Below are 15572 nucleotides of genomic sequence, written 5' to 3'. Positions count from 1 at the left end.
TTATCCAAAAACCCTGTGACCATGACATGTGAGGCGACGCAGCAGGCCGGGCACATCACCCCAATGTCTCCTCCTGCTGTGATGAATCATGTGATGCACGCCAGCTATGGCGAGGTGAGATCACAAAACCCACTGTTCAAAATCGTATCAAAAACAAGATATTGCCTAACCCTTATTGTGGGATTTTCTGATGTAATATGATTTGACACTTCAAACTTTTTATTACTAGAATCCAGAGAGCTTTGTGGTTTGGGTTCATTTCAAGGCTCCTTCAAAGTACACATCCTCAACTGGTAGGAAAAAAAATATTATCTACTATGTTTGGCTACTATAAGAACTGTGTATTGTGTGAAAGTGTTTAGTTATAGTCTAGTCTTCTGTAATCACATAAATTATTCACATTTTACACCAGTTATGTACATAAAAATGTTTTAAAGATGTTTAAAACTTAATAGTTATACCTTCTTATTTTAGAGGAACTTGGAGCCCCTGATGAGTTTGTGGCTCGCGTTGACATTGAAGTGGATTCGCCAGGCACCACATATGTGATCCAAAGTATCCCTTTAAGGGCCAGATCTGGAACAGCACGAGTCCATGCACCGAAAGACCTACAGGTACCATGGTCCACGACTCCATACTTCCATACTCCGTCTTTTATGTGTGTAACGGCTGAACACTGCGTAACTTTTTCTATTGGGGAGCGCCAACCTCCTGCTTGTCTCTGATTGAATGCATGTTTTCAGGATATTTTTGAGCAATCACAGTGCCATTGCATTGCCAATGCCATACTGTGGAAATAACTAGCAATAACATCTCCATAGGGATGGGCCGTTAGTGATATTCCCACCAGAAAAGTTACATAGTGCACCTTCATTCATTTCTACTTATTAGGCAGGCTAAGGTTATTTTATCATCAAAATATACATGGGAGTTTATGTAGCAAATATCACTTTCAGCCAGGTGCCCAACTGAATTCTCCCTGCACATTAGTCTTCTAAACTTTCTTCCCTGTCCTAATTCGAATGCTGAACTGCCTGTGCTGCTTGTGTCTAGACTGTCAGCCTCACTGCTCCGGTGGGTAAATCCAGCCAACAAATGCTGCCATTAAAGAATGCAGGAAACATTGACGTGCAGCTGAAACTCAAGGTAATTCTGACCTTTACTTTTCTTATTAGATTTGGGATTTGGGTAAGCCTTTGTGACATTTTGGACTCAGTCTGTGTGTGGGGACTCATTGATATTTTGCCCCTGTTTTCTTGTGTTCACCTTCATCCCGTCTGGCCTCTTTTCGCACGATCCCATTCCAACTCCACCTCTACAATGAATTCTTAAAGGGATAGTTCAATATTGAAGCTCTGTTGGATACACGTCTTCATTTAGTGTCTGTGGTAGAAATTCAGTTTTTATCATGACATACATACACAAGAAAATGAGGTTATACTAAAATGCATAACTGGGTAAAAGGGTTGACTATGTCAACCCTTTAGCATGGTGGTTTGTGTGGCAGTTTCCAAAAAATAGAAACTTAACGTAAAAAAAAAAAAAAATAGATGCAACGAATCTGTATTATGTATGTAATTATGTAATTATATGGGTATTGGTTGACTCTTAATGGTGTTAGTTTTACCGTTTTCAAAAATCTCTCTAATATGTCCAATAATATCCTATAATATATCCAAATGGGTTCTCATTAATTGACCACAGAAAACCACAGCTATAGGTATCTTTGCTGCTCAGAAGTGGCCTTGATTTCTATTTAGTTTGCAAGGTTATTAAGGGAATTTAACCCATCCTTTATTACTTGCTATATATAAAATAAAATGATGTACTATATTAAATGATACTGGTTGTATTTGCTTTGTAGAATGTGCAAATTATGGTATAACTTATATTTTATTTACATAAAGAAAAAAAAACAACTTGAACAACTTTAGTTTCTTGAACAGAGTTTCCTCATTTTATACAATTTGCACTTTCTAAGTATTTCAGGTGCTTATTTTCCAGCATTATCTTGTTTGCAGTGCAGTGAATCTGATGGTTGCTTTTCTGTCACACCAAATGAGCTGTCCCTAAAAGTGGGAGAAGAGCGGAGTATTGTCATCTCCTTCAAAGCCCAAGAAAACAGGAACGCCAAAGAAAGGTGCTCTATATTATATTATGTCTGTGCAGATGTAGTTTTCCCGCTGAAAATGGGAAGTCCCATCTCATGATTAGATTTGCTCAAAGCCCACATTTTCAGTGTAAATTGGTTTTCTTTGTGTCCTGTGTTGCAGCCTCCTTACCATTCTGGTGCTGCCGTCTGGCCCCCAGTATGAGGTGACCCTTAAAGGAGAATTCGCCTCAGACATCTCTGGGAAACAAGCCATCTCTTCCTCTTCTGTCCTAGCTCCCGGTTTGGTCAATGACGTCCCACCAATCCTATCCAATAAACAGTTTGTTGCCTGGGGTGGGGTCACCTTAGGCCGTGCCATGTAAGCAACTTTCCTGTAATTTATGTTTATAAAAAAAACTGTACATGTATCAATTATTCATGGAAAAGTAATCAATGAAAAATCTCAAGGCCCACTGGCCCATCTTACTCGATTAAGGGCTTTCTAATGTTATTCATGAGAAGGGACAACAATGTCTACAGGGAGTGCTTTCCCTCACAAGCTATTTCAACATAATGTACAATTTATTTATACTTTGAGAAGTGAGGTACATACTGTTCTTAGCTACAGCACATAACTCTGACCCAGACCTTTAAGTGTAAGGCTCTGCAGCTATGACATGCACAGGACGTCCTATACCTATTACCTTTGTTCTGATGCAGACAACAGAAGCTGGTCTTAAGAAACAATTCGAAAACCGAGACACAACACCTACGGTTGTTGATACGGGGTCAAGACCAAGACTGTTTTCAGGTAAAGTTTCCCATTTCTACTCATCAGCCAATCGACTGATGATTAACACACAACTGTCCTCCTTCTTCAACTTTCTTTTGGACTTAACATAACTTGAAATTCAAAAAGGCCTCAAATACAAAAATGTTACTGTTTATCATTAGACTAAAAGTATAATTAATGCTTAGACCTGTGCTAGACTCATCTCTATAAAACACAAACTGTGTAATTTATATCATTGGCCTAAATTAATGGTGTACGTCTTTTAAAAGAAAATTCAGCCTCATATTTTAAGAACTTTAACTGGAATACTACAATGTGACTTATTTGTCCTCAGCTCCAGAGCATGTTCAGTCCTGAGGAGCGTCTGACCCGACATGGAGAGCTGTCCATCCGCCCCAGAGAAGACGTGACTGTGCACCTGCTCTTCGCTCCCACCCGCGTTGCCTGCATGATGGCCAAACTGGAGATCAAGCAGTCCAGAGTACGACCCTCACAGCCAGGCATCAAGTTCACTGTAAGCATGAGGCTGCTGTGGATGCTCTACACACTTTTCTAATCTTGTTTAGTAAATCTTTTAATAATGGGATTGGGTAAAATGGTCATAAAACTTTTTTCTCAAAGTTTTAATTGTATAATAATGACATAATACAATTACCTTAATTACCTCAAATAGATACAAAATTGGGTTAGACTATTGGCTGTGTCATAGCTCAAATGCTACAAGTGCATGTTGCCTGCTACCATAAAATCAATGGCAGTAAAAAATTTGATATAAATTTACAAAACAAAACAAGGAAATGTAAGAATTTTTTATTAAATATTTCACTTTTATATGTAGAAAATACAACTGCCTAACCTATTGTGTTTGTAAATTGTATAAACATTAACATAATGCAATTTTGTAATGTCTCAGATCCCCCTCTCGGGCTATGGTGGCACCAGTAACATTACTGGAAGACCAAAGGAAGCAGGCAGACGGTTATGTGGCCACACTCACAGATGTAGCAGTGGGCCGAGTCAGTAAAGTGTGTCTGTGTGTGAGGAACACTGGCTCCAGAGCTGCTTTCATCAAAGCTGTGGTCTTCTCCGACATCGTCAAACGAGCCACTATGGAGGGGTCCATCATCAGCATTGCTCCTTCTCAGTTTGTACTCAAAGAAAGGACACAAGAGGTACACAACAACAGATATTGTATCAAACCAATATTTAACAATTGCTAGTATATTTTGGTGTATGTCCTACTCGTAGCTGCCACAATTAACTTAATTTGTTTGTCTAGTCCAGTGGTTCTCAAATGGTGGTACACAGGTTCCTTCTGGTAGCCTACAGTCTAATGTTTACTTAGTTTAGAATCTATTTTAACCACATTCTTGTCCTCCTTTGGGTAATTTCTCACTAGCTAGAACTATTGTGGCAATGATGTCGTCCTATTTGAACTGGTTTAGCCCTAGTTTACACCTGAAATAGTCATGTAATGGACATGGTTTAAATCTGTTGGTACTTGCAAAACCAAAGCTATTGTTAGGTGATACTTTTTCTGGTAAGTTTGATAGCCACTGATGTCTGTTTAGTATCAATTAGACTGCATTTTAACGCACAATATAACTATTTTAGGTAATTACGATCCTTATGAAGTCCACCCAGAGAGAGCTGAGCCTGTGCCAGTTGACTGTTGCACAACTTGCCACTCTATGCTTGTTCTGTGGGGATGAGGTCTCCAGGCAACAGTACAGGAAGTAAGACCTTTTGCTTGTATTAGTAATATTTATTCTGCTAAGAGCAGTTTGGTCAGAGCAGTTCAAATATAGTATAGACGCAATTATACTTTTCAGCTGTGTTAAGAGACCTATTATTATGCAAAATCAACCTTTTAGAGCTTTTCACCATGTTATAATTGGTTCCCCTTCTAATTTACCTGCTCACAGTTGTACTTGGAATGATTCATGCATGTTTGAGTAAACTTTATTCATACTCCTGCATTCAAGACATCATTGCTCCGATCTGTCCCCTTTTCACCTCCACTAATACTTGCTCACTGCTGTTTACTTATTATTCTTCAATTGTATTTTGGTTATACACAAGCAGTATTGTGTGGCAGTTTTGGCTCAAATGTAACTGACCTTTACGCCAATGTACCGTAAAGGGAAGGCGAGCTACTAATACTGTATGGGAATCCAGTTTTCCAACCCGGAAATCAACAGACTTATTTGTCTCAGGTCAATATTGTCTAAAACTGTCCAAAGTATAATAGAAGGGTCCACAGGTGTCATAGATTAGAACTATATAGCAGACAAAAGCACAAAGTCTTTTTTTAACTTATTAACTTTTATAGAATTTGTTAATTTGTTTCAAGCTATGCAATTCATTTATTTCCAGAGATTCTTTTGGCAGTGAAATCTTTGTCCTTTTTACTTTTGCTTTAGATTACTTCAAAGCAAACCAGAGGCTGCACGAAAGGCGCTGTCGGAGAACAGTCTTTTGAAAAACATAGAATTCAATGAGAAGTTTCTTGGAGAGGAAATTGTTACTGAAAGTAAGTTAAAACACATCAAAAGGTTTCCAATGAACTTGCCTGGTCTAACTGATCACATACACTTTTCTTAGCGTATGATTTGCCGCTGCGGCCGAATGAAGCACACCTGTTTTATGGGAACATGAGTAAAGTGGTGGTGTGTTTAATGGGCAGCACCAAAGGCCTGGAGTCTGCAGAGAACAGCAACAGTGATGAATCTGTGCCATCCTCCCGGCGCAGCTCGGCCAGTGACGGGTATATAACATTTTCATATTTCTTTGTATAAGATAATGTGTAATGGTCAATATAGACCAATTTTCAATGAATTAATGACATGGATCCATTGTACACAAGGTAAAATATGGCTAGGTGGCTTTCAGAGTGTCATAATTTTAGATTGTGGGCATGGGCTGAAATGAATCTCCTTACATAATCCACAAATATTCAACCTTATCCTTATTTATGACTGGATATATAAATGGACATAGTGTTCCAAATAGGAAGTGGCCATGGGGGCACTTTCGGCTCCATCAACTTATTCCTTAGTCCACTTCTTTATACAGACTATCAGATAGGCCCTGTAAATTAACCATATGTGTGAAATACTACCATAACTTCACAAATAAAATTAATTTATTGGAACATTAGAACAACTATTATTTGTTTGTAAAAATCTTAGTCATCAGTTCAATGTAACACTCTACATTTTACCACAGTAAAGTAAATCCAATATTCTGTCCTCTTGTGTGTTTTTTCAGCGGTTTGACAAATGGCAACGTGTCTCTAGATGTGCTGCCAGTGAAGGGTCCTCAGGGCACAAGCCTCAAAGTACCAGAGCCCTCCTTGAAGGTAACATTTAAAGAGCTACTGTGATGTCATAGATGAAAACATCTTTACAGCAATTGTACATCATTTCAGTACATTTGTAATATAGTATGTCATTTTTTCAGACTTAATTTGAATACGATTTTGAGATTTCCCAAGCCTGTTTCCTTCTCAAATGTGAACCACTTGCGTTTCTAATCATGCCTCCTCCCTCACAGGGCTCCGAACCGTTACACAAGCCGTCTGAATCATGGACCATTCATCCAGAGCAGCTTCTCCTACCTGCTCCCACCATCAGTGAGTCCAATACCAATTATAGTTTCAGATTTAAATACCACCCTGTTTTTGAGCAGAGATCTGAAGGTTTTTCATGTTCTTGTTGGTGTAGATGGACCGTCTGCCACGAGTACAGTGCTGATCCGGAATAACTCCTCCAGAGAGCTGAGCTTTGACCTGTCCTGGCCCGCTCACTGCCTCACCATCACCCCTCAACATGGAGTCATTGAACCCCAGTAAGTTCATACAGTTCATATTAATGCCATATTAGAAATTATTATGAAACAACAATACAAATGGCCATTGGTGACTAATAACCTGCATGTAGAATGGAGAGCTTACTCTCACATAATTGATTATTACTTACTGATTATTACTTGTATATCTAGATGCCACTTGCAAATACTGATCAGCCCCAACCCCTCTCTTGCAAACAAATCTTCTTTGCTGCCTTGGAGTGGAAAGTTCTACATTCAGTGTGATAATCAGCAGAAGGTAAACTATTCTAAGTTATGGACTTAATCCTGTCTAATTTCAGTCTAATTTTACTGACCATGTCTTTACTTCGTTTTAGTTCATTAAGGTTCAGATTCGGCAGGACTTGGTTTTGGATGTTTCCACGGCAACGGGAGACTCTACACTCTCAGCTCTTCCTCCTCAGGCTGCCACTCCAGTGGTACATCTCCCGCGAGGTCCCACAAAACCACTGATGTCCGCACAGCCTTCTCCAGACCAGGTTAATATCAGGAGTAAGACCATAGTGTTCCCCATCACTGCATCAGGAGAGACATCAGGTGAGCTACAATGGTGGTTACACAGTGGTTACAAAAAAGAACTGCTACCATTTTTCTTTTTCAAAATATTAAGCTGTCAGTGCTGTTGGTGGTGTTAAATAGGTGTGTGCCCTTTGCAAAACAATTGAAATACCCTGTCTCCTTACTGCTTTAGTTATTATTTATGATTATTTAAAAAAAAAAAGGTACTTATGAGGGTCCAACACCCGCTTGCCTCCTTTTTGTGGAATGTTCCACAAAATTATAATAAAGATTAAAAGATTAAAATCTCCATTGATAGGTATTTTAGGGCAAGAAAATAATTAATTAAATTAAATAGTTAGCTAATTAATTAAATTTAATTAAATAGATAATTAATTAAGGTGACCCTTCACCAAGAAAGTAACATGGTGCACCTTTCCAATAAAGTAAACATGTGTTGCTTTGGTCCATTTGGAACTTAATTTGTATTAGTAATATTGCATTAATATTATATGTCAAATTTCATTGTGAAATCCTAATATATTACAGTAATAATGATTTGTCTCACTCACTCACACTCATGAATGAATGAAAAAAGCTCATTATTCCCGATCTCCCTTACTCCCAGTACACAGTTAATTTTTCCTCTTGTATTTAACCTTGACAGTCTCTCAAAAATTTAGAGTTTGAGTGTGAATGATTTTGAAATGGTGAATGTCAAAAGTCATGTGCTTTGGCAGCCCACTGTTGTGTGTGTGTGTGTGTGTATTTTTGTTGGGGAGACACTCACTGTGTTCTCAAACTTCAGAGGCCCAGCTGGAGGTGGAAAACGGGGATGCGGATTTGAGGTGGTACCTGTCTTCCTTTGCTCCTCCATACGTCAAGGTGCTTTTATCTCATTACTGATTCTTTTCATAGACCAACAGATTAAAATGTTTACTTCATTTTTCAGTAATTTGTGACTGCTAATATGCTTTTGGTTTATTTGATGACATTTAAATAGATTTAAGCATTTTTGTGACATTGCACTCAAGCTGTTCTGTCTCCCAGGGGGTTGACACGTCAGGAGATGTTTATCGAGCCACCTACACAGCTTTCAGATGCTCCAAAGTCTCAGGGACACTGGGAGCCCATGAGAAGATGCAGGTAAAGCTTTCATTTCCAATGTTATTTTTGTCATATGCACTGGTTTCTAATTCAGACGCATCTTCATTCTCAAACACTGGTTGTTTTTCTTTTAGATATTGAAATTGCATTTATGATCATCATCTGCTTCTCATTGGCGCACTCAGCCATTTTGAAATTTATTTAGTTTTTTAATGTGTAAACCCAAGAGAAAATCATTCTGTATTAATGAAATGTGATAACAAGACTATGACAAAATGATAAAGTATGTGCCAATAGTAATTTTGTGTGTGTGTCTCCAGGTGCCAATCACTTTTCTTCCGAGGGATCGAGGGGAATATGCCCAGTTTTGGGATCTGGAATGCCACCCGCTGTCTGAGCCACAACAAAAAACTAGGCTTCGCTTTCAACTTTGTGGCACTGTGAGAAGTTTTCAACTTTTACAAAAAAATCACAGCAGGAGGCGTCACAACTTAATAAAAAAAATCTAATTAAAAAAGCACCATCAAAATCTTTCCAAACAAGTTCAAATCACGTTTAAGCTTATTTAATTTTATCCTAAAGTCCTGCCAAAACAATTAACTTTAACAGATAAAGTTGTACTAAGTCTTTGTAGTGTTCGTGACAGAATTGACAAATGAGAAAATATGGATGTGGGATGATAAGGAGGGTCTCCCCGCTGGGACGGGCCTGCGGGCTCTGCGTTTGTGCTGCTTTTAAGTGAAGTGTTGTGACAGACGTGGTTAACTTAAGAGCACACGCGCACAGCAAGAGAGATGTCAGGAAGAATGCTTCATATTATGTAGGTTAAGTAGCGATGATGGGGTGACTTTTACTTGTTTGTTTTCATATGTGACTTTTGAAAACTGTTCTTTTTGAAGCATATTATACATTTTATGTGTTTAAGTTTTTCAAACCGAATAGGCAATTAACACAGCCAGGCGATGCATTTGTCCTGTTGTGTGATCTTATTTTGTACATTTCGTTTGGCTATTTACAAGTAACATTGGTCTGTTGTAAATTGGTGTGTTGTTTTAAAGGGTACAAAGTCTGGCCCGGTTCAGGGTCCACAAGAAGGAGACTGTTCTTTAGTGAAGACAGAACCCATGATCAAGACCAAGAAAACCAAGGTTGAACCAATTCTGACTAAGCCCAGGTAACTACATTGACAGTGTATTTATTTATTTTATGTATTTACAAACATTTAAATTAAGTAAGTAAATTAATTAAGTTAATACATTGAATTCTGTGATAGTCTTATAAAAGGGAACTCCTCAGAAGCTACCGTTTATAGAAGGGGCCCAGACACACAAAATACATACATACATAATTTCAGTTTTATATTATCCCATACCTAACATCACCTTGCAGTTCCCTTATTTCCTCAGAGTTGGCATTCGTCCACATTAAGACATTTTTATAGTTACATCCATCATAAAGACGTAGTGCTTGATGTATCACAAAAAAGCAAATATTAATCACAATTGATTACATACATGTTTGTGCTAGACTGTTCTAGTTATGACTGAGTAAAATACAGTAATTATTTTCCATAGGTTTAAAGACAGTCTACAGTTGAATCTTACATTATATTGTTGTTTTATAACTAATGATGCAATGATTTCAATATGAATTTTGAGACCATTTTAAATGCCCATAGCCTTTTTGTTGACTTGCTTTTAAAACATATTTTTCATATAATCATTTCAGAATAGTTTGGACAAAAAAAGGCCGTATGATTGATAAATTTCTTTTATGTCTGGGGTAAATCATGTAATACGTTGAGCTGAACCTATAAAATTACTCAACATTTTCCTTCAGGGGTTTAACATGCCCTGGCTTCATTGTAGAAAACAAAGGCGTAGGAAAGCTGTACTTTTTGAAGCCTGTTCTCCCATCTCTTCTGATTGTCATTCCTCTCAGTGCGGAGGAGGCTGTGCGAAGGGGTGTGTACTCTCCCCAGGATCTGTACACGTTCCCAGCCACACGGGTCGGTGAGTCCAGCTCTCTGAAGGTCAACATCCGAAACAACTCTGCCGACACGCACGAGGTAAGCCGGATTCCCATCAAGACATCCAGAAGGAGAAGGAGTTTTCTTTTTCGCTTACCACAGCACAAAGTCAAATCCATTGTATACACATGAAAGGCTATCAATTTTTAGGGGAAAAGGAGCTAAGCTGTAACCTTGGTTTTGATGGCTTGAGCATGTTTGAGCACACTTTGTTTCTTTTTGGGGCCAAGTTTACACAAGGAGGCTTGCAAACTGATATTTTCCTAAAAGGATTTTACAATGTTGCTCCACAATTACCCAAATTCAGATTAGAAGAACACATACATACCACATGTTACATACCACAAAAAATATTGTCTTTCAGGCTTTTGAATGTCTTGATTAAAATGTTGTTTATTTAGCATTACATTTGACATATACACGTAAAGATTTTAGCTTCTGAGCACATAGCAGGACATTATTGCACAATTTAAAGCCCAAAGTTGGCGTAATGCTAGTTCTCTTTTTCCATAAATATTTTTATACAATTAAATGTTTTTATGTATAAATAGTTGAATTAAAAGTGACCATTACCATTTAATCAGTGCATTTTATGTTCACTAAAAAAGTGGAATCCTTCCAAGATTTTCCTTCCTTCAGTATCAAAATTGACTTTGAATTTCTAGTCTTCCAAACAACGCCAATTTGAGCCCAGACAAAAGATTGAAAATACAAAATGTACTGCTCTTGTGCGGCTGTGGCCTCTAAAAGCGCTCCCATGTTGGGCGGTTTAAGCAGTAGTGACAGCATCTGACGATTTGCATGATTGAATGTTGTAACCTAACGTTTGTTCTGTGCCTGGCGTGGACTTGACATTTGATGTGTGGCTTCTCTAATTGACTTGCAGCTGAAATTTGTAAGCCCTAGGGAGCCCTTCCACATCAAGCATTCCAAATACTCCCTGAGGTGAGTCAACCGGTTATTATTTCTGACAGAAAGTTCACTTTTCCACTTTTCCTCCACACTCCAGCTGGTTAAACGGGGCTTTGGGGAACAGTGGCTGAAAATAGAAGCGTGTTTCTTCATATCTTTTATTGTACCATTACTGTACATCCCTCCTTCCCCTTCTCACCTCTTAAAGCGCCCAGCTGTTGTTTAAAGACACATTATTATACACTTTTTGTTTTTTGTTTACCATAATAACCCCTCTTTACAAGTCTAACTGGCTGCAAAGTCACACTTTGGTGAAAAAACACTTAGACACACAAACATATTTTGTCATCTTCATTTTCAAATCCCATTTAACATTTAAAAAAGGTATGATTATTCTGGTTAGTGAGTTGAGATTAGCTAATGTATATGTTTTGATTGTGGACTGTTTTAAAACAGATGATATTTTTTTAAATAAATTTGTTTTATTATTATATTCATGATTTTATACAAAGTGGGATTTTTTTTACAATTTGCCAGGGATTTGTTGTCTACTTGAACACACAAAAAAATTATTTGTTCAATTTAAATCCTTTACTTTTTAGTATATATTACGTAATTGGCATTAGCTGATGTACTTATAGTCTGTCATTCATCTTCCTCTACAGATCTCAGCATTATTTGAAACTCCCCGTTCAGTTCAAGCCCAGTACCCTGGGCAGCCACAGCGCCGTGCTGCTCGTCCAGTCCGACAGCAGTGGAAGCCTTGTTATTCAGCTGAGCGCTGAGGCTGTGCCTTGAACGCTCCAGCCCACTCCTCCTCTTCCTCCTCCTCTTCCTCCTCCTTGCGTGGGGCCACCGTGGGTGAACGCTCCCCTGCATCGGTCATCATGAGACTCACAAATGCAGAAATATTTGGCCAAATGTGGGTCAGATAAAGAAGCTGCTGGACTTGGGGTTATTGTGAGAAGAAATACAGATTTTTACACACAATGACATCCTTCATTGAGTTTAGTTAAATCATCTTTACCATTGCTTCATGTGATTTGTTTAAGAAAAACACTTTTCTTCAGCCTAATGTAAATGGTGTATATGCCATATTCAGTCAAATTTGGTATTTATTTCTTTACAATATCACAATCATCCTTAAGTTCTTTATACTAACTGTGTGAGTCAAACCATGCAGTGCCTCGTTGTTATGCTTGGAGAAGGTGTAGTGTTTTTGTTTTCCAATTCAACTGGAGTGACTGACAGACTGCTAACCAGCTTCAATCTGCATCTGGAGAGACGCAGGTGTCCTCAGTCGGCCGGCACCGAACCATGTTGGTTTTCAATTAGTGTGCACTGTTCTGCCCATTCAGGGCTAATGCTTCTGGTCGTCCAGCTCTGGATGTGGGTTTGCCTTATGCCACAGTAAAATCACACACCAACAACAGTGTTGCCTTTTTCAGATAAAGAACCCTTACCAAAATGCCCAGTAGTGTTTTTGCAAAAGGAAACGCATTAACTGAATGTATTTTTCTACCTTTTGCTCAAGTTCCTACATGTCTCTTTTGTACATTTCATAAGGCGCTCCTAATTGCCCTCGCTGCTGTGTGAACACCTGCTTGGTGGCCTTTGGCAGTGCACTGTGTTAACTTCCCAGCAGCCACCACTCCGCTCCAATCCGTCCAGATGTACCTAATTTAGCCATGATCAGGGAGGCTGGGAGCAGCATTAGGATGGTTAATGATTGTTATTACATGCTAAAAGAGTTTCCTCTGTTGGGGCTTTTGTTCGGCAGTGTGCCAGGCTTTAGTATGGTTACCATGGCAAACGTGTTAATCGCTGTTCCAGTCACAGAAAATTACCTTCCCACTCCTCTTTGAATCGAGGGCAAGTGCCCAAAATTGCTTTGAGCTTTGGATTCACTTCCCGAATCTCCATTTTAACTTTGAGTGGAAGTAAACATATGTAAACTTAAAAAGGCTTAATTATTTATGAACTAAATGCCCCAGACTCAGGCAGTTGTTACCACTAGTATTTTCTATTAACACTATTTTAGATGAAGGCGGTATATTGGCAGTCAAAGGCTGCACAGAACACATCCATGAAATATCAAGACTGTTTTACTTTTTGCACATACTTAATAGTATATTATGTAATATATTGTGTTTACATGTTTTAAATAAAGGTTTGTCATATATTGTTTGATGTTCAGTTGTCAATTTGGGGAATATTTTAAACAGATCACTTAAAAATTAAAAGTTGCTGCTGACATGTTTTCCTCCAGTTTTTTAGCTTAACAATGTTTGACTAGAATGAATATGTAATTTTCATAGTGATTGTTAAAATAGGCTAACTATGTCTATATAGGAAAGTGATCATTCTAATAATCCTCTGATAAAGGGACCTATTACATGTATGCAATATGTTTTATTATATCATGGAGATTCCTCTAGACTTATGCACCTCTTGCGAAGGGGCAGAGATTGTCTCCATTTTGTGTGACTTCATAGTGGTATAGCAGCAGTAACCTTATTCCAGTGATATTTAGAGAATCTGATGCTCAGCGCTCAGCGTATTTAAACTGTTCTCCACAACAGTAACTTTTACCACCTGTAGAATCTATGTGCACATCTTTATGTTCCCTCAGAGTCGGGTGTAGTGCCCTGTTTGAGCTGCAGATGTCCCCAAAGCTTCGCGTGGCGCGCCTCAGAGCAGCATGCCCGTACAGTAGGGCAGCTGGCTGCATTTCGCTTCCCAGGCTGCAAACCGCTGTAGTGCAGTTGGACTTGACGTGTAGCCACACATCATCACAGACTTTAAACAGGCAGACGCGGCGACTCTGCGTCACTGGCTGCGTTTACAGGTAGGACGCCTGTGCCATCTGCGCTTTCTGACACTCATGTATTTTAATGCACATTGCAGTGGTGTGGTTGGGTGCTGCAGGGCTCGCTAATGGGGTGCTAGCTGCTGCTATGTGTCCGCCGTGGGGGCGACACTCCGGGCCGGACTCTGGAAGTTGTGCTGGACATAGTTGGAGCCTCTTTCCAAGCTGCGGCAGTCACAGAGCTAAGCTAAAAGGGGCTATGTTAGCAGTCTGTGTGTCGCTAGCCCCGGCTCGTGTGCACGCTGATGGGGCGAGAGCAGTGCCCCTGTTCCCGCTGCAGCCTCTCCCACTGCCCGTGACCTCCCTCTCCTAACCCGCAGACCCCTGGGGGCAAGAGGGCATGGATGATTCTGTCAGCCCGCTGCGCTGTTGGCTCCACCGTCTTATAGTTGTGGATTGATGCACAGTTAGCCATGAAGCTAGAGGAGATTTTTCTGGGCTGTCATTCAAATCTGAGGCCAGGCTTTGCACAACTTTTATCCACAGTGTGCAAGTTGTTGTCACGAACATGTCACACGCGTCCCCTGTTTGGCGCGTAATGACGGGGATGTAAATAAAGGGACAGGTTTTCTCTCATCAAAAGTGATGCTCATTTTTATTTAGGTTCCCATCAAAGTCCCACTCCACCTACACAACACATTTCTCTCCTCACCATGGTTTCACTAAACAATAGCCTAACCAGTTTACTCAAGGTTAAAGCATTGCCACCATCCTTTCATATAGCCTGTATCTCCCATTAGATTTTTGGCATCTTTTTTTAATCCTCCAACTTCAGATGTCGGTTAAGAACACATATTTATGGAATAGCCTATTATAATAATAGTACATTGTCCTGGTTAATTTCGATTTAGTTTTTGAGTGGATCTTGTTTAGTCCAATCTAACAATTGAAAAGCCCAAACATGAGCAAAAGTTTGACACTTCCCATCCACCATAAGTAACAATGTAATTAGTTTAACTTCAGTTTACATTAGCTAAGTTCTTACATATGGGCTAAACATTGATTTTTGTGGTTCGTAGAAATGTCCCTTGGAGCCACACCTCACAGTCGTGTATCTGAAGTGAAGCCTAGGGAACACCCAGCTTTCTCAGCAATAACCTGTGACTCTCCATCTGTGTGGAGGGAAATCAATAGGCCTAATAGTGTTGGGCCACTGCTACAAGTCCTCATACTCACCACTGAGGCAATAAAGTCTGTTTCAAATCATACACTATCAACTTTACTTCAACTTGGATTAGTTCTGTCACTAAGGTCCCAGTGTTTACATTTGACATACAAGTTGAGTTTAAGAAGACATTTTATACAAACTATGTTGAGCCAATTATTCCTCAACATTAGCTTACCCAAAGCTGTGGTTCACTAATTCATCTTGACGCATCCTATATTTTCCTGCAGTTTGAGG

At 39.2% G+C, this 15572-nt stretch overlaps 1 protein-coding gene across 1 annotated transcript; it reads left to right on the top strand.

Annotated features, from left to right (window-relative positions):
- Positions 1 to 13486, top strand: cep192 (centrosomal protein 192; the record flags this gene model as incomplete). The annotated part of the gene is given in 25 exon segments (XM_055163862.1): positions 1 to 114; positions 230 to 293; positions 475 to 614; positions 1054 to 1146; positions 2022 to 2140; positions 2274 to 2471; positions 2813 to 2903; positions 3220 to 3399; positions 3799 to 3833; positions 3835 to 4057; positions 4500 to 4621; positions 5309 to 5418; positions 5490 to 5652; positions 6156 to 6246; positions 6441 to 6519; positions 6611 to 6734; positions 6888 to 6993; positions 7073 to 7292; positions 8062 to 8138; positions 8304 to 8399; positions 8681 to 8800; positions 9419 to 9534; positions 10302 to 10428; positions 11276 to 11334; positions 11967 to 13486. Coding segments are annotated over 25 exon segments (3000 nt in total), but the record flags the coding sequence as incomplete, so codon positions are not given.
- Positions 13487 to 15572: the final 2086 nt, after the last annotated feature.

The sequence above is a fragment of the Boleophthalmus pectinirostris genome, unplaced genomic scaffold, assembly GCF_026225935.1.
Source record: "Boleophthalmus pectinirostris isolate CB_2022bp ecotype Guang Dong unplaced genomic scaffold, ASM2622593v1 HiC_scaffold_6, whole genome shotgun sequence".
NCBI lineage: Eukaryota > Metazoa > Chordata > Actinopteri > Gobiiformes > Gobiidae > Boleophthalmus > Boleophthalmus pectinirostris.
Note: the sequence above shows the minus strand (reverse complement) of the source record. Positions and strands in the feature narration are given on the sequence as shown.